Below are 19,153 nucleotides of genomic sequence, written 5' to 3' on the forward strand. Positions count from 1 at the left end.
TAATTCCATTACTGCCGGGGCCCAGCCCTGGCTGATCCAGGGTATTTGAAGCAGGGACGGCGTCGGCGAGGATCAGGATACAATAGCTTTAATTAGATATTAATTAAAGATGTAAAGTGTAATAGAATGAGGATAGCTCAGTAGGAAAATTCAGTGGAGAAAAGAGGCTGAGTAGCTTGGTTTACGCGGGAGACCAATAAAACTTCAAGACAAGAAGTTTGTACCACTTACGTAGGCTGCAGGCGTCCTTCCGTTCTCCCAAAGGAGAGGAGACACTGAGGCCTCCCCGGTCGGATCTTAGAAGCCCAGGCAAAATTAGTAAGTTTGGTGGGTTCCGCGCTCCAATGGAGACTCAGCCAGAGTGAGAGAGAGAGCAACATGGGGAGAGCAGTATTTTGAGAAACTGATCCCAATTCTTTATTTTCCATGGTCTACTTTTATACACTGAGATGTTATGCAAAAGTCATGTGGGGCCAGCAGTCCTGACTTTTATCAAAGTCAGGTGCTTCATACAAATGTATACAGAGGTCTTAGGGATGTTACATCGTCTTCTGGCTGGGGGCCTGCTGACAATTTATGACCCTCTCCTTGTGACAGCAGTCAGTCAACCAGGACACTTATTTCTCCAGGGGTGATTATTCTCAAAACAGACACCACTCAAATAAAGTTACATTCCTATAGGGTGAGGGTGTAGTGGGTTTTAGTTAAGGAAAGAATTTACTTAGCCTAAGGTCTAACGTGATTTATATCAAAGGTTAATACTTATTTCTTCTATATATTCATTAATGTGTGTAAGGACAGGGGATGTGGAGACTTAGCAACAAACATTGGCTCAACAAATGAAAAACCCTTCACCAATACAATTTCTAATCAGCCCACTATACTTATACTAATAGTTTCCTAACTTTTCTAAGGAACCTGTTTTTAGAAGGTTTAAAGCATCTCGTGCCTCTCATGGCTGGGAGGCTGTGAACAATCACATGTGGCTGGACAAACCTGTCAGGCAGGCTAGAGAACCTTCAGAGGAGTCTGTAGGTTGAAACACTCCTATCATGCCCAGGAATTATTATTAACTGGAGGTCTAAGTTAACTCCTTCTCCAAAAGAGGTGGTGGGGGACAGCTCCCCGTAAAGTCAGAGGTGTAGGTGAGAGCACAAAGTAGTAAAGTAGGCAGGCTCTGGTTATGGGGGTAGATGCTCGAGGATTTCCAGGGGGACTCCTGAGGCTTGATTCCGCCTTTGTGTATGTCAAGCCCCCTTCCTCATGACCTTTGCCACGGGTGGAGTACCTCACGCTGGCCCCCAACATCTTACCTGTGTTTCTATTTCCTCATCTGTATAAAAAAAGCAGTGATTATAATAATATCCACATTACAGGCCTGTTGTGAGAATTAAATGAATTAATGTATGTAAATAGCAAGTACTATTGCAATGCTAGCTATAATTATTAACCAAAAAATGCAATTAATAATAAAGACTGAAGAAGAATATTAAGCAGAAAATTTTGAATGTCATCATAATATATGATAGTCTGTATAGACTCAGAAGCTATAATTATGAAATGATTTAGAAGAGGTATGATAAAATACTATGAGAGACCAAAGAAAAGACTATTACTCCTGTAGTAGTGAGGTTCTTTATCTCTAAAGTAGGGATGCTAAGCATAAAGACAGAGGAAAGAAACTTTGTGTTAAGAAATACCATATAATATTCCATTGGGTAATGAAAAAACAAGGATGCAAACACAGGCAATGGTCAGTTCAAGAAGGACCTGGAATTCATAGTGAGAATATTATATTTTGTGCCATGGGCAATGGGGGGCTGTCGCTAGATTTTAGGTAGAGACGTAGCATAACAAGATTTACATTTAAGGATAATCACCAAAGGATTTACAGTGCCTAAAGAAGAGAAGACACGTGGTTGGAGGAGTCTTAAAGGCAAGCATCATTGAACAAACAGGACTGGGTTGGAAGGTGGGTCGAATTGGAAGGGATAAAGAGAAGTCATTTCTGGTGAAGGAGGGCTCTGTGGTGGGGATTATCAGGGTGGGCTTGTGTGAGGAGGAGAGGACCCTGAGTTGAATAGAGGTGAGTTGAAGTTTAGTGGGTAGGAGGGTGATAGTTGAAGTGGCTCAATCTGTTCAAGTCTTTAAAAGTGGGCAGGGGAGCTTAGGTTTTCCCCAACTCATTCAAAGCCAGTGGAGGATCTGAGGAAAGAAGGGTCTAAGGAACACTTTTCTGGCTGTAGTCTGCAGGATGGATGGAGTGGGACCATCTGGAGGCTGAGAAGCTCCGGTAATCTTGGTATCAGCTGACAGCAGTATAGACGGTGGTAGCAGGAAGAATGGAAAAAAGAATGGCCCGCAGGAGAGGATCAAAGACAGAATGAACAGGATGCGGTGGCCGGAGAGGTGATCAAAGACAAAATGAACGGGAAGAGGTAGGAGGAGAGGTGATCAGAGACAGAATGAATGGGATGTGGTAACTGACTGGGTGCAGGAATGAAAGGGAGGTATGGATCACACAGGACACCACAGCGACAAGCCTGGCATCTTGGAGGCTGATGATGCCCCCAGGTATCTTCCAGGTCACCCTTGCTTTAGGTCTCCTGTTACTCTGTAGTTTAGTCTTATTAGATTCAAGCTCGTGGGCTCAGTCACTCAGTTGTGTCAGACTCTTTGTGACCCCATGGATTGTAGCCCCAAAGGCTCCTTTGTCCATGGAATTTTCCAGGCAAGAATACTGGAGTGAGTTGCCATTTCCTTCTTTGATTCAACCCTAATCTCTGTCCAAATCATTTTCTTGGGTTTGTGAGTGTAAATGTAGTAATGGTGATTCTTGAGAATCACAGTCTTCTCTTTCAACCATTGAGCTGCTTGATTTCCCAAGGTGGGAGATTGTGCCAGGTATTTTTAATGATTTTGGGTCCCTGGTGCCTCTATTGGAAATCCCACCACACTGTGATGTGCTTAACAATACTGCTTTTGTTTGGCATGACCATCAACACAACTTCTCTGCAGCATCCACCTTCCTGGAATTTTAGCTCTCTAGTAGGTAGCTTTCTTCTTTGTTGAATGGCAAAACTCCTTTGCTTCTGCAAAGAGAATTTCCTATTATTTTTATTTTACTTCCAAGAAATTATATTGTTCTGATTCCCATTCAGGCAGACAGATAATCCCACGGCAGATATGGTGGATATTTATGTCGGTATAGAATATTTTTTTTTAAATAAACCGTTTGTGAGAAAAGATATCATTTGGGGATTTGAAGAAACTTAACATCTCTCTTTCTATGTGAATGGTGAATTAATTTCTAAATTAAAGGAATAAGGCATTTTGAAGGGAAGAAACATTATCTTTGTTTAGGATCAAAGATATAACAGGAAAAGATGATAATGAAGATTGTGGTGTATAATCTGCTACAAGTGGCTTTTCTGAACCCTAGTCTCAGGTAAAGCTTCACATCCATTCATGGCAAGTAAATATACTCGGGACTTATATCAAAAGGGCACCGTTCTCTGTCCATGGAATTCTCCAGGCAAGAATGCTGGAGTAGGTTGCCATTTCCTACTCTAGGGGAATTCCATGGACAGAGGAGCCTGGTGGGCTACAGTCCACGGGCTTGCAAAGAGTCAGACATGACTGAGTGACTGACACAGACACAGATGGGACCTACCCTAAGAAGCTGTCTGTCTCTACCTCACTGAAACAGAACTTGCCCCAGGGCAGTGTAGAAAGTGTTCTCTCTGCAGCATCTCACTCCAAGAAAAGGAGGAGAGGGCATGCCTAATCTCCGCTTCCCAATTTACTCCATCTCTGTGGAGGCAGTGTGGTGCCAGGAGTTTAGTGGCTGTAACTTCCTCTGTGTGAAGCAAACATCAGGAATGTAGTGGAAAGGCTCTCCTCCAGCCTGCTATCGGTGGTGTGCTGGTAAATAGTTAATAACTGGCTCTCCTAAGTAAAGAGCACTGATTTGTATCATTTCCTGATTTCCAACGTGCTCCCACCATGGCTAATTTCAAGCTACCAATGTGATGTGTGGAGTTGAAAGAGATGCCTGTGACAGATTCTCCTGAGCTGGTCTGAACTGGGTCCAACACAGCACAGCTTCCAACACTTGTACACTTAACTCATGTCTTCATGGAATATTAATTGTATGAACAAAGGGGTGTACATTAGATGCATACTATTTGTTCTCAGAATGGTTGTTCTGATCTCCACGTCTACAACTTAAAATGAAACTTGTTTATATTTTCACCCATGCCAACTCTCCAAGTACCAGTGTTTTACTTTTGTTAAAAATAGTATTTGTGTTTTATGGGCACTTATTTTATTGTTGTTGTGAAGTTGCTCAGTTGTGTCTGAGTCATTGTGACCCCATGGACTATAGTCTGCCAGGGTCCTCTGTCCATGGAACTCTCCAGACAAGAATTCTGGAGTGGGTTGCCATTCTGTTCTCTAGGGGATCTTCCTGACCCAGGGATCAAACCTGGGTTTCCTGCATTGCAGACAGATGCTTTACCATCTGAGCCACCAGGGAAGCCCCAGAAGAGTATATATGCTTTATGAGCATTTATTTTTAGTGTGTCTCAGAGTCACCTCAGTCATTTCTTTGACTCTCTCAGAAGTCATGACCTCTTTCTCTAGTCTTTTCCTTGCTCCAGAACACTAGCTTCTATAATTTTTCAAGTTCAGTAACTTCGTACAGTCTTAACCTTGACTTATGTCCTTACCTGATTTGTCTCCATCAGTCCAGATCACTGGCCTTTGGGTTTTGTTCTTTTGTTGTTAGTTCTGCTCCTTGCTGTTGAGGTTTTCTTTTTCAGTTCTTCAAAAGTATATTTCTTTCTTATTTTTGCAAACAAGCAAAAATCTGTGTTTACTAACAGCTCTGAGAGGTGTACATTTCAAAGGCTGATTAAGATTTGGAGGGCATAAGATAATAGTTCTTTCGTGACACTTCAAGTCAAAATTGTAAAAGTGAACAAATATAAAGCAAAGATCCTAACAAGACCAAGGTATGTAAGCAACCAACATGCTTTCCCTTAGTGTAAATAAATTGACAAGACAGAATTTCTGCTCTTTTAAAGTGAACCATATATTCCTAAACCCTTTTCAAAAATAGTATTCCCCACATCCCCAACACTAGAGTAGATGTCTACAACAGTATTGAATTACTATCTAAATGAACAGACCTCAAGAAATGGAAAAGCTGTTCAAACTTAACATGGCAGCAGAAGAAACAAAGTTCTGTATGGGAAAAGTTTGGAATCATGGTGAATGGAAATGTTTCCATGATCGCTTGCATCCCTGGGGTTGAAGCCTTTCCATCTTTTCTTTTTTTTCTTTTCTTTTTTCCCCCTATTTTTATTTCTTTTTCTGTTTTGTAAATGAGTTCATTTGTATCATGTCCAAAGCTATAGTTTCTGAAAGTTTTAGTATAAAGTCAGAGATAGCTCAATTCAGTTCAGTTGCTCAGTCATGTCAGACTCTTTGCAACCCCATGGACTGCAGCATGCCAGGCCTCCCTGTCCATCACCAACTCCTGGAGATAAGGGGAAAGATAATAGGATAAAACTTAGAAATTCAAAGCATTAATACTATTTCATTCTTATGTCTCATGGACTTTATGTGGTGAAAAAAGTCCTAGTTGGTTAGCTTAATCTGGAAGATATTTTTTTGAATTACATGGCATTGTTAGCTTGAGGTGGTATCATGGTCTGTATTTCTTCCCTCTAGTTTGGGGCTGTATAGATGTGTAAGGGGTGTCAGTAAGTATGTTCCAGGGATATAACTCATAGAGAAATTCTCTACTAACCTGGAAAAAGAATAAGCAGGCTGGCCACCCTTGCTGTCTAAGGACCAGCTCTGTGAGCTCATGATCTGTCAGCAGCTTGAGCAGAGGGTCACAGGTTTTGAAAGTGAAAGTGTAATGATGGTGACAAGCTGTGGATTGAATTATCTCCAGTGTGTTTGAGCATTTGTCATAGGAACATAGTTATTGAAGATGCAAAACTGGAGAAGGAATCTGACCTGAAGAGACTGAGGCCTGGCAGAAAGGAGTGAAGAAATCAGGACAGAAGACCTTTTGGAAAAAGGTAGAAATATCAGTGGGAAGATGATTCCCTGAGGCAGAGATAAGGGAAAAAGGAAGTTAAGAAAAGAAATGTCTCATGAAAATTCCCCAATAGGAGACAGTGTTCAAAATGCAATGAAGTAAAGAACACTAAAAAATGCAAAAGGATAATAAAACTATAAGCTCTGAACTTAAATGATTCCCTAAATTCAGAATACCTTTTAATGGACTAAAACGAATTGTGGCTAAAGTCAGAAAGTCTGGTTCTGAGTCCCAGAATTCACTACTTTCTGTGCGATCTTGGGTAAATAGCCAATTCTCTGAGCCTTAATTTTCTGATATATAAACTGTTAATCCTTAATACGTTCATACTGGCTAAATGAATGATATCATAGTGTATTATAATGTTGTTTGCACTGCCCAACATGCCATATATGGAGTGAATTAATTATGATCAGTGTTTGTTTTATTACAGGGCTCTCAGTAGCTCTTATCCAATCGCGCCTGAAAGGATTCCATGGCGAGGACCAATAATGTGACTGAGTTAGTTATCAGCGGTCTTTTCCAGGACCCAGAGGTGCAGAGAGCGTGCTTTGCGGTGTTTCTGCCCATGTACTTGGCCACGGTGGTGGGCAATGGCCTCATTGTTCTGACGGTCAGAGTCAGTAAGAGCCTGCATTCCCCCATGTACTTCTTCCTTAGCCACCTGTCGCTGGTGGAGATCAGTTACTCCTCCACTGTTGTCCCTAAATTCATCACAGACTTACTTGTCAAGATTAAGACCATCTCCCTGGAGGGCTGTGTGGCTCAGATATTCTTCTTTCACTTGTTTGGAGTTGCTGAGATCTTCCTGCTCACGGTGATGGCCTATGACCGCTACGTGGCCATCTGCAAGCCCCTTCATCATGAGCCGGCCTGTGTGCCACCGCCCGGCAGCCGCTTCCTGGCTGGGGGGCATAATTCACTCCATGGTGCAGATCCTTGTCACTGTCCAGTTGCCCTTCTGCGGTCCCAACGTGATTGACCACTACTTCTGTGACCTCCATCCCTTGTTCAAGCTTGCCTGCACTGACACATTCGTGGAGGGCATCATTGTGTTGACCAACAGTGGATTAATCTCTGTCTTCTCCTTCCTCCTCTTGGTGTCCTCATACATTGTCATCCTGGTCAACTTGAGGAACCATTCAGCTGAGAGGAGACGCAAAGCCCTCTCCACCTGTGCCTCTCACGTCACGGTGGTCATCTTGTTCTTTGGACCCGCCATCTTCCTCTACATGCGGCCCCCCTCCACCTTCACTGAGGACAAGCTGGTGGCCGTGTTCTACACGGTGGTCACCCCCATGCTGAACCCCATCATCTACACACTCAGAAATGCAGAGGTGAAAATTGCCTTGAAGAGGCTGTGGGGCAGGAAAGTTAACTCAGGGGTGGAATAACAATGAAAACCTTAAAAAACTGAGCATGCATATGGTGACTAAATAGAAGTTTGATTTTAGTGAACTATGAAGAACAGAGCAAATGTTCACCTATTTATGTTTTTTGGTTGTATTTTAGGTGAGGGCTTTATATTCCATAAAATAAATCAGATGCTTTTCATAGCCCTCTGTATTTTGGAAAAGTTGAAAATTGAGCTGCATTGTTGTTTTTCTTCATGTTCTTCAGTATACAGGGCATAGACATTAGGGAGGGATCACCTGGGTTGGAATTCCCACTCTGTCACCTTCTACCTGCGAACCCTGGGTTCATTTACTTTACTTCTCAGTAAACGATACTTCTTAGCATGCTGCAATGTGTGGAAAGATTGTGGTACTGGGAGAAATAAGTTTATGTTTTATTCTTTCCCTCTATCAATGTGCTCTTGTGGGAATCCCTGGAAGGCTTTTCTATCAATACTTCATTTTAGGTCTAGTTAGGGAGTGTGGGGGAGAAGGAAATGGCAACCCACTGCAGTATTCTTGCCTGGAGAATCCAATGGATAGAGGAGCCTGGTGGGCTGTGGTCCATAGCGTCCCAAAGGGTTGGACTCGACTGAAATGACTTAGCGTGCCCAGGGAGTTTGGGATGGGCATGTACCCACTGCTATATTTAAAATGGATAATCAACAATGGCTTACTGTAGATCACATGCAACTCTGCTCAATGTTATGTGGCAGCCTGGATGGAAGGGGCGTTTGGGGAAGGATGGAAACATGTATACCTATGGCTGAGTCCCTTCACTGTTCACCTGAAACTATTCCAACATTGTTTGTTAATCAACTCTACCCCAGTACAAAATAAAAATTTTAATAATGTTAAAAACTGAAAAACCATTGCTAAGAACATAACTATTTCATCTTTTCTAGTAAGTGAAAATATTTAAATATCTCCCATCTCTGTGACAGCTGCGCTCAGCACCTCTCTCTCATCCTTTCAGATACTGTTATAGATGGCTTTTCAAACCAGTATGTATAAACTTGATCAATTAAGTTTGTCAAAGTTCACTTAGCAGGAATCATCTTATCAGCTCTTGACAACTGTATATATAATTCTATCATAGGAGAAGGTTTTTCTCTCCGATGTTTTTTAAATGGAAAAAAATATGAAGGCAATTTTTTAGGAATGCATCTTCTCAAATATCAACCCTATTAAAGTTGTCTATTTCTTAAAAAAAAAAACCAACAACTTAATTTTAGTTTTCCCCCTTCATTGACCTGAATCCAATGCCTCAAATTCCACAGTAGGAGCTTTGTTTAATGGAAGTAGGACATTGTTAGAATGGAAAGGTCTGTGGAAGGTGAAATATAATAGAGCTATGATTAATCATTCACATGGGCTTCCCAGGTGGCTCAGTGGTAAAGAATCTGCGTGCCAAGGCAGGAGACACAGAAGAGGAGGGTATGATCCCTGGGTCGGGAAGATCCCCTTGAGGAGGAAATGTCAACCTGCCCCAGTTTCTTGCCTGGATGATCCCATGCACAGAGAAACCTGGCAGGCTACAGTTCATGGGGTTGCAGAGTCGGACCTGACGGCAACTGAGCAGGCATGCAACCAGGCATATCTTTTTGTTTTCAAACTTTTAATTTTGTGTAGGAGTATAGCAGATTAACGATGTTGTGATAGTTTCAGGTGAACCGCAAAGACTCAGCCATAAATAAACAGCCATTCATATCTTCATCCAAATAATTTTACAAGACCCTTTCCTTTCTAGACAGTTGTATGTGCACTGAGTTATGTGCTTGTGTGTGTGTGTGTGTTAGTCACTCAGTCATGCATGGCTTAAGCCAAAATGTTGCCTGTTTTTGTATGACCTGTGAGCCAAGAAAGGCTTTTACATTTTCAAATGGTTGAAAAAATTAAAGTAAAATAATATTTTGTGACACATAAAAGTTGGATGAAATTTCAGCTTTATTGCCCACAAATAAGTTTTATTGGATTATAGTCATGCCCCATTATTTTACTCTTTTTATCTATGGCAGCTTTTGTTGGAGTGGCATGGTTGCATAGTTACGACAGAGACTGTGTGGTCTGCAAAGCCCATATATTTTCTTTTTTTATGCATGAAATTTTTATATTTATTTACAAATTAATTTTTATTGGAGTAAACTGCTTTATGATGTTGTCAGTTTCTGCTGTGCAGCAAAGCAAATCAGTGCTATGTATACATATATGCCCGCTTTTTTAGATTTCCTTCTCATTTAGGTCATCGCAGATCAGTGAGTAGGGTTCTCTACGCTAAACAGTAGGTTCTCACAAGTTATTATTTTGTGTAGAGCAGTGTGTATACGTCAATCCCAATCTCCCAATCTGTCCCACCCCTCATTGTCTCTTGGTAACTCTAAGCTTGTTCTCTACATTCATGACTCTGCTTGCAAAGCCTGTATATTTTCTGTGTAGCACTTTACCGAACGTGTTTCCCAGCCCCTGGCTTAAGCCATAGTAACATTTATTGCTTACTCAACAGGAAGTTGGGAGGTCAGTGGTCCCAGGGTTGTTTTGTTATTCCCACCATGCCCAAGCCCCTTCAGTTCTCTTGGCTGGCCCCTCATGGCTGCAGGATGTCTAAAGCAGCTCTCGGTATTACATGCTCACATGTAAGAAGGGAGGGGTTTTCATTTCATTTCAGAAAACAGTTCCAAGGACTTTTCCAGAACAATTCTTATTTTGTTCTTATTGAGCGGAACTAGCTTATATATCTATCCCTAGATGCAAAGGAGCCTGGAACAGTAAGTAGTGGCATAAACATAAAAAGGGTAAGCTGACCAATTCACATCTTCATTTTAACTTGCAAAATGGCAAAAGTTGTGTAGTACTATCCCTAATTCTTAAAGAATCTGTACTTTTCATATAATGGTGGAGTTTAATTAGAACTAGGCAAGTGTGGCCATAGTCAGTGGGTTAATCTTCACCAGGTTAGACAATAACATCAGCCTTTCCTGAAAATGTATAACTTTAGGTGAGCAAATAGTCTCATACCACAAACATTTTAACAAATGTATTTTCCTATAACGCATGTTCATAGACTCATATTAAAAACTCATCTTCCTTAGATGTGTTAAACTGAATCATTCAACAGAGAAAAGATTTTGACTTACAGCCTTCCATAAAAGCTTAGTGATGAGATGTACAGAATAAATGAATAAATGTAGATTTTCTTAAATATTTTGAGCTTTTATGTAATTATTTGTTAATGTTCCTCCTAAATGTTTTTTAAAAATATAATGGATAATGAAAAAAATGATAATGGTTAATTCAGAGTTTGCACTCTCAAAAGCAATTATTGGGTTGGCCAAAAAGTTTGTTTGGGTTTTTTACATGACATCTTATGTTAAAACCTGTAAAATAATTAAAAAAAAACATGGTCATAATAGTCTCTTAATCACTAGTTGAAAATGGCATTTTGTTTCAGCTTTAATTTTAGTCAGGCTAAATTAATGACAATTATGTTTAGGACTGGGAGAGAGCATGCTGATCATACAAAGTGTTATTATAGCATTTGTAAAACTATTCATGACAGAAAATTTATTACAGATGAGGCCAAAGCAGAGTAATAAACTCACATGTAGTGTTTTCAAACCAATATCCAGTTTAGTATTGATAAAGATCAGTTTGGAAAGGTTTTGTTTCCTTCTGAGCAGGCATCTCAACAGCAGTTGCATTGTGATTTTGGCTCAGATAACCCTTGCTGTGGTGGTAGGGGCTGTCTTCCGCATTGTAGGGTGTTAGCATCTCTGGCCTCTGTCCAGTAAGTGCCAATAACACCGTCTTCCCACACAGGTAAATGAAAAGTTTAGGAAATGAAAGTTTAAAAATGTTTCTAGATGTTGCCACATATCCTCTTGGGGGCAAAATCACCCATGGTTGAGAACCACTATTCTGTAGCCTCACCGTCATCCACACCAAAGGCCGGGAGAAGGGCTGTCTCAGTTTCTGACATTTGTGGTCCATAATTCCTTGAACCCATCCTTGGGATGGCATCATATGTAAAATCACATAATTGAGTTCATGATAAGCAAGAGCTGGATCTAATTGCCCTCAGAACAGCATAGAGTCCCATAGCCTAAGTGCTCTGTGAACACTGAGTAAAATTAATTTAATATATTCCCTATTGATTTCTGAAGTTATGTTACCTACAAGAAAGTTTGAGAGGTTGGTATTCAGGTCCCGCTTCCCATGAGGTAGGTGCCTGATGAAGAAGGGGAAAGGCATGGCTCTCTGGGGACCAATCTTCTCTCCTTTGATCACAGTGCACCCCGCTCCACCCCCAGTATCTCTCAGCAGTGTGAACTCAAGGCTGAGCTGCCAGAATTCTTATTTCTCTGTGGGCCATCTGAGAGGCAAGTCTGCTGTGCTCTTGTTTTTAATCAGGTGGAATCGACTTACTGGCTTAGTCTCAGCATTCCTAAGGCTGCAGGGAGAGCAGATCCTCCATCTGGCAACTCCTAAGATGTATGAGCTCTGGCACATAACTTGGCCTTAATGCTCGGAAATTGAATAACTGGGAAACCGTCACGAGGTAATGGATGGTCTCAGGGCACTATTTTGCTCTCTGGTATCGGAACAGATAAAAGGAATAGTGGTGAGACAGCAGAGGCCCAGAAACAGTGGGGTGAGTTTTGTTTTGTAAGCGTGTGATGATTATAATTCCGCTTTGAAAGTAAAGGGAATGCTAAGTGCTCTCACGCTGGTCTGGTCTTTGCCTGAAATAAGCGCTCTGCTAGACACGGGATTCAGGGATAAAAAGATGTGGTCCTGGTCCTTGGTGACCTTTGTTCTTTCCGTATTTTCTGAACTTCTGTGGTGTACCAAATACTGTGCTAAGAAGGCAGGATGATCTATATGCACTGTTGCCACCCTAAGTACGTTCACTGAGTGTAGTTTTGTGCAGGTGCTTCAGTTAGCACTGGAGATGGAGTGGTAGCCAGACATACTCTCTGCTCTAAAACGTCCACAGTTTGGTGGACCAGATGGTCACATAGCACAATTCCAATTCAATGTGCAAAGTGCTGTATTTCCAGAATGTCCTAAGAGAAGAGTGTCACCGACTGTAAGGGTCTATGGATTGCAGAGATGGATTTCCTATTTCTGAGAAGACTAAGTTTATAGAGTCTGAATGGTAGCATTTCAGGTACGCAAGGGACTATTATATAATTCACTCCTTAAGGAAGGAGTCTTTTGTTTTGTATCATTTCATATCACCCTTCTGAATTCCTGCCTCCTGGTGGCTACGTCATGGCTGAAACACACAATGTGACAGAATTCATTTTCCTGGGACTTTCTTCCAATCCAGAGGTGCAGAAAGTCTGCTTTGTGATGTTTCTGCTCCTGTACACAGCCATTGTGCTGGGGAATCTCCTCATCGTCCTCACTGTCATGAGCAGCAGAAGCCTTGGCTCCCCCATGTACTTCTTCCTGAGCTACCTGTCCTTTGTTGAGATCTGCTACGCCTCGACGACAGTCCCCAGACTCATCTCAGATCTGCTGGCTGAGACGAAAGCCATATCTCTGTGGGGCTGCATGACACAGCTTTCCTTTCTCCACTTCTTTGCCGGCACTGAGATTTTCCTGCTCACTGTGATGGCCTATGACCGCTACGTGGCCATCTGCAAGCCCCTCAGCTACACCACCATCATGAACCGGCGGGTGTGTGCCTTCCTGGTGGGAGCAGCATGGGTGTGGGGCTTAGTGCATTCCTTGGCCCAAATCCTTCTCATCTTCCGCTTGCCCTTCTGTGGCCCCAATGTGATCGACCACTATTTCTGTGACGTGCTTCCCCTGCTCAAACTTGCCTGCTCTGACACCGTCCTCATTGGTCTTCTGATCGTTGCCAATGGGGGGACGCTGTCTGTGATCAGCTTTGTGGTCCTCTTAGCCTCCTATGTGGTCATCTTGCTCCATCTGAGGACTCGGAGCTCCGCGGGGCGGCGCAAGGCCCTGTCCACCTGTGGGTCCCACATCACTGTGGTCACCTTGTTCTTTGGGCCCTGCATCTTCATCTATCTGAGACCTTCTACCACCCTGTCTGTGGACAAGACGGTGGCCGTGTTCTACACGGTGATCACCCCACTGCTCAACCCTGTCATCTACTCCCTGAGAAATGCTGAAGTGAAGAAGGCCATGAAGAGGCTGTGGGTCAGAGCAATGAAACTAGAAGAGAGGTAGAGGCTGAGCCTTGGTCTTGATCCTTGGGTTTAGGTGATGCTCTGTCAAACTGAAGGGGCAGAATGAGATGAAGGACAAGTTCCCAGGACTTGTTAATTTTAGAGTTACTCTCCATCAACTTCACTATAATCAATTACCATATATTTTCTCTTCAGTTCAGTTCAGTCACTCAGTCGTGTCCGACTCTTTGCGATTGCATGAATCTAGCATGCCAGGCCTTCCTGTCCATCACCAACTCCTGGAGTTCACCCAAACCCATGTCCATCGAGTTGGTGATGCCATCCAGCCATCTCATCCTCTGTCGTCCCCTTCTCCTCTTGCCCTCAATCCGTCCCAGCATCAGAGTCTTTTCTAATGAGTCAATTCTTCGCATCAGGTGGCTAAAGTATTGGAGTTTCAGCTTTAGCATCAGTCCTTCCAATGAACACCCAAGACTAATCTCCTTTAGGAAGGACTGGTTTGAATCTCCTTGCAGTCCAAGGGACTCTCAAGAGTCTTCTCCAACACCACAGTTCAAAAGCATCAATTCTTCAGCACTCAGCTTTCTTCACAGTCCAGCTCTCACATCCATACATGACCACTGGAAAAACCATAGCCTTGACTAGACGGACCTTTGTTGGCAAAGTAATGTCTCTGCTTTTGAATATGCTATCTAGTTTGGTCATAACTTTCCTTCCAAGGAGTAAGTGTCTTTTAATTTCGTGGCTGCAATCACCATCTGCAGAGATTTTGGAGCCCCCCAAAATAAAGTCTGACACTGTTTCCACTGTTTCCCCATCTATTTCCCATGAAGTAATGGGACCAGATGCCATGATCTTAGTTTTCTGAATGTTGAGCTTTAAGCCAACGTTTTCACTCTCCTCTTTCACTTTCATCAAGAGGCTTTTTCTTATCTCTTACTGTTATTTAATTGGCCACTTTTCTGTCAGATGTTTAAATTGTTTCTGAAGTTTTATAAATAACAATGTTCTACGTTTCCCGAACAGAATTTTTTAATGATACTGATTTTTAAACAGTTATTTGCTATAGAAACCTTACTTTGTTAAAAAGTGTAATAACTTTTGATGCGTGGTGCTAAATAAATTCTCAGAATGTTTGTAATTCAACAGTCATTAAATTTTTTCTTGATGAGAAATAGTATTTTAGATAGTCTCATCTCATCTCCCCATAAGATATTTATTAATTGCAAAAGGATAAATATGATTTTACAATCAAGAATCCTGGAAGGTACTCTTCTTAGTAATTAGACACATTTATGATATTTAGACTGAGAGGCACATGGCATAATTACTGTAGCATTCCTATAAAAAATACACAATGTCACTTTAATCAGAAAATATCAGTTAAGCCTGTGCTGAATAATAGTTTGCAAGGAAAGAGATCAAGATAGTCGAGTAGGAGGATGCTGGCTCACCTCCCTTCATGAACACATGAAAACTACAACTACATATAGAGTGACTCTGCCTGTGGTCAGCCTGGGTGCTAGCAGAATTCTCCTACCACCAAAGCTGTGAAGAAAGATCCACATGGAGTCTGCTAGTAAGGGAGGAGAAGCAGTCTGGTCAGGACGCATACTTCCTAGGGGCACACACATGAGAGTGTGTTACAGGGTCAGGAATCCTCCCTGGGGAGTAAGGATTTCGACCTACACCTTAGGTACCCCAGCCCTTTGGTTCTGATACTGGTAAGACAAGCCTCTTAACTGGAAAACCGGTGAGGATTACTGGAGGACTGTGAGAGACTCTGCTCTTGAAAACAACACACACACATATTTGCTTACTTCCAGTCACAGCTCGAAGGCAGCGGGTCAAAAGCTGCCTGTTGCTCCTGCTGGCTCACCAGGGTCACCCCAGTGTCCCCAGGTCCCCACCGGGCTCCTGTTGCAGCCCCTCCTGCTCTGGTGCTTCTTCCCACAAAAGCAGGGGCTGCCATTGCCAGTGAAGGGGTGCAGACTTTGAGGGAACAAAGTCAGCTTGGACCCTGGCCCCACTTCTGACTGGGGAGGAGGCAGCCACTGCCAGTGCACGCCTTGGTGCACGTCCTGGAGAGGGAGCGAGACTAGCTCCCGAGCGGAGATGGCCCCCGCCAGAGCGTCTGTCACCGTGCACACTCTCTGAAGGCAGAGGGGGAGGCGGTAGCATAGAGACCTCCACCCCTGGGGCGTGCACCCCCTGTGCACACTCGGGAGGGAGTGCGACAAGCCCAGTGGTGTAGCACCCACTGCTCAGACCCCAGTCCATCCTGTAACTAAGGTACACACGTGTGTGCATGCTAAGTCACTCCAGTTGTGTCCACCTCTTTATGATCCCATGGGCTGTGTGTAGCCCATTGGCTTCTCTGTCCATGGGGTTCTCCAAGAATACTAGAGTGGGTTGCCATGCCCTTCACCAGATCTTCCTGATCCAGGGATCGAAACTGCGTCTCTTATCTGTTGCGTTTGGTAGGCGGGTTCTTTACCACCAGCACCACCTGGGAAGTGCAGCTGCAAGACCTCACACCCCAGCAAGGTCCCAGACCAGGGAGGAGACTGCCATCAAACCTGGGAGGAGCCCGGTGTTCTCAGGGCTCCTGCTTCACCTCCTTGGGCCAGAGTCCACCTCCAACAGGGTGGTGACGGCCACTGCACACAGGGGAAGCTCTGCCTCCAAGCCACGGGCACACAGACTGCACAGAGCTGCTTCCTCAAAAGGACATGCTTTCACGACCGGCAGAGGTGACAGCTTCACTTAATTTCAAAGAGAAAGGTAAACACAATGAGAAGACAAAGGGATAGGTTTCACATGAAAGAACAAGAAAATAAACCATGAAAAAATCTGAGTGAAACAGAGAAATAACTTGCCTGATAAAGAGTTTGAATCAATCGTAACTGAACTTGGGAAAAGAACAGTTGAACACAGTGGGAATTTTAACAAAGATTAAGGAAGTATAAAAACCAATCAGAGCTGAAGAATACAATAAATGAAGTGAAAACTACACTAAAGGGAATTAACAGCAGATTAGATGGTTCAGAAGAATATACAAGCGATCTGGTAGATAGAATAACAGAAAACACTCAACCAGAACAGCAAAAAGACAGATTTAGAAAAACGAGAATAATTTTCGGAACTCTGTGACAACATCAAGCATACCAACATTCGCATTTTAGGAGTCCCAGGATAAAAGAGAGAGAAAAATGTATTCAATACTTTGAATTCCCACAGCACTTAGCTAGAATCTTTTCAAGTCTTTGCTCCCTAAATTTCAGTGTTTATTTTTCTTACTCCTCCAGCCCTGACTCTGCCCCTAGACTTTAACTCTTGGGTATATGGCATGAATCTTACTCATTTTTATACCTTGCTCTTAATGATATCTAGTAAACCGTAATAAATATATGGTCTATTAAATTTCCAGAAGTCAGTAGTGCTTCAGATTGTAAGTGGACAGTGGTTGTTACATCTGTATCTTCGCCTCAACTATCTAATTAATAAACTGATATTATACTGCTTGAGACCAAATCAATAATCACTGCTTAATTTTTTCTGAGAATAACATACATTGGCTGGAGAATCCAAAGGACAGGATCCTGGCGGGCTACAGTCCATTGGGTCGCAGAGTCAGCTATGACTGAGGTCACTTAGAACACACACGTTATATATGCATACGAAAAGAGCATGTATTATGTATATATTTTACTATTATCCAAGAGATTTCATATATTTTATCTCCATTTCATCCTAAAATGCTCTGGTGATGTAGGTGTGAGTCTCCTGCTTTATAGATAACGAGGCTGAGGCTTTGGGAGGTAGGTGCCTTGATCCAGGTCAGAGAGTTAGGTCCCCCAAAGGCTGAACTCAAACCCAGGACTGTCTGATTTCTAAGTTCTTGCTCTCTCTGTGTATCCCTCTGCTTCTCTTTAAGGATCACAGAGCACAAACACATCTAAGTCTCTGGATTCCAAAACTGAGGTTTCATAATCTCTGTTACTGTCAGGTGTTTTTCTGTGGAATCACTTCAACGTAAATGAAAAGTGTTTCTTAGAAATACAGCCTGAACTGCCTTCTGGTCGCAAGTATTCCTGGGTCCACAGAAAACCAGGGCCTGAGATGCCAGATCTGGAAATGGTGAGCTGAAACACCAGGGAGACACGGTGCTCCTCGCAGCTCAGCCTCTGATTCTCACGAAAGGAAAAGCTCACTGAGCTGCAAGGCTTAGCTAATATATAGGATCAAAATGCCTTATGTTGGTCAAGAAGAATTTTTCAAATGCTGAAAAAGGCAGCATTCTTGAGACTGACACACGTTTCAGAAAATGGGAAATAGAAGTCAAAGACTAATATGAGTTGAGTATCCTCTATTCAATTTCCTAAAATTAGACCTGAAGGGCACTGCCCCATAGGTAGGACAATGCTCACTTTGCAGTTGAGGAAACTGCAGGTCAAGGACTCTTCCAAAGCCCTGGTTGTTTTTTCTGAACCAGCTGTTTGTGAACCATGAGTTAGAACCCAGAGTTCTTCAGGCACCTCAGGGATTGGTGAAGAGGCAGAGCAGGAGAGGACAAGATGCAGTCAAACAGGTCCTTGTGGGACTTCAATTAAAGCAGCAGATTATCTTGTTTCTTTTTGAAAAATAAGCTTTACATGTAAGATTTATGTTCATAAAAGATAGTCAAATCCTTTAAGAAACTTAAAAAAAACATTGTAAAATATTCTGTCTACATGTCTTTCTTGATTTCTTCATAGTCAGGTTCTGCAGCTTGGTATGGAGTGACAGGCTTTAGGAAACGACCATTCTGAGCAGGGGGAGCAGAGCCAAGCCTTCTTCTTTAAAACTAGATCATTTTTCAAGAGGATTTTAAAAACACTTTATTTTATGCTAGAGTATAGCTGACTTAATACTGTTGTGAGAGTTTCAGGTGGACACCAAAGGGAGGCAGCCATACGTATACATGTATCCATTCTCCCCCAAACTTCCTTCCTATCCAGGCTGCCCCATAACATTGAGCAGAGTTCTCTGTGCTCTACAGAAAGTCCTTGTTCCTTCTAAAGTCCAAGTCCAGAAAATCAGGGCAAGAGGTTCCTCAGTGAGAGTGAAGGCATGCCTCAGAAAAGATAGTGTGCCCAATCAGGGCGAACTCTCCTGAACATGCAGTGTTGACTCAGCCTGCCCTGAAATTGCCTCACTGCCGGGAGCCAGCGAGAGACATTCCACTCGTGACAAAGGTCATGAGGAAGGAGGCTCGGCGTACGCAAAGGCGGGATCGAGCCTCAGGAGTCCCCCGGATATTCTCGAGCATCTACCCCCCAAAAACCAGAGTCTGCCTACTTTATTGCTTTGTGCTCTCACCTCTGACTTTACTGGGGGCTGTCCCCTACCACCATCTCGCTCTCTCTGTCAAAGAGTTAACTTACAGCTCCAATTAATAAAAGTTCCTGGGCAATTAGGAGTGTTTAAATCCAAACCCCTCA

General features: G+C 42.8%; 2 protein-coding genes and 1 pseudogene across 2 annotated transcripts in view; all 3 read left to right on the forward strand.

Annotated features, from left to right (window-relative positions):
* LOC133227087 (olfactory receptor 4C45-like) overlaps window positions 1-19,153 on the forward strand; it is a 100,196-nt gene that overhangs the window by 58,385 nt on the left and 22,658 nt on the right. The gene's annotated exons all lie outside the window — the stretch shown is intronic.
* On the forward strand, window positions 1,516-11,856 carry LOC133227085 (olfactory receptor 4B1-like; annotated as a pseudogene).
* Window positions 11,865-14,101, forward strand: LOC133227084 (olfactory receptor 4X2-like). Its single transcript, XM_061381502.1, has one exon. The coding sequence runs from the start codon at window positions 12,781-12,783 to the stop codon at window positions 13,708-13,710; it is 930 nt and encodes a 309-aa protein (XP_061237486.1). The 5' UTR covers window positions 11,865-12,780; the 3' UTR covers window positions 13,711-14,101.

The sequence above is a fragment of the Bos javanicus genome, chromosome 15, assembly GCF_032452875.1.
Source record: "Bos javanicus breed banteng chromosome 15, ARS-OSU_banteng_1.0, whole genome shotgun sequence".
Classification (NCBI taxonomy): domain Eukaryota; kingdom Metazoa; phylum Chordata; class Mammalia; order Artiodactyla; family Bovidae; genus Bos; species Bos javanicus.

Bases quoted from the DNA above. Each gene is read 5' to 3' on its own strand.
- LOC133227084 (XM_061381502.1), top strand. From the start codon at position 12,781: ATGGCTGAAACACACAATGTGACAGAATTCATTTTCCTGGGACTTTCT.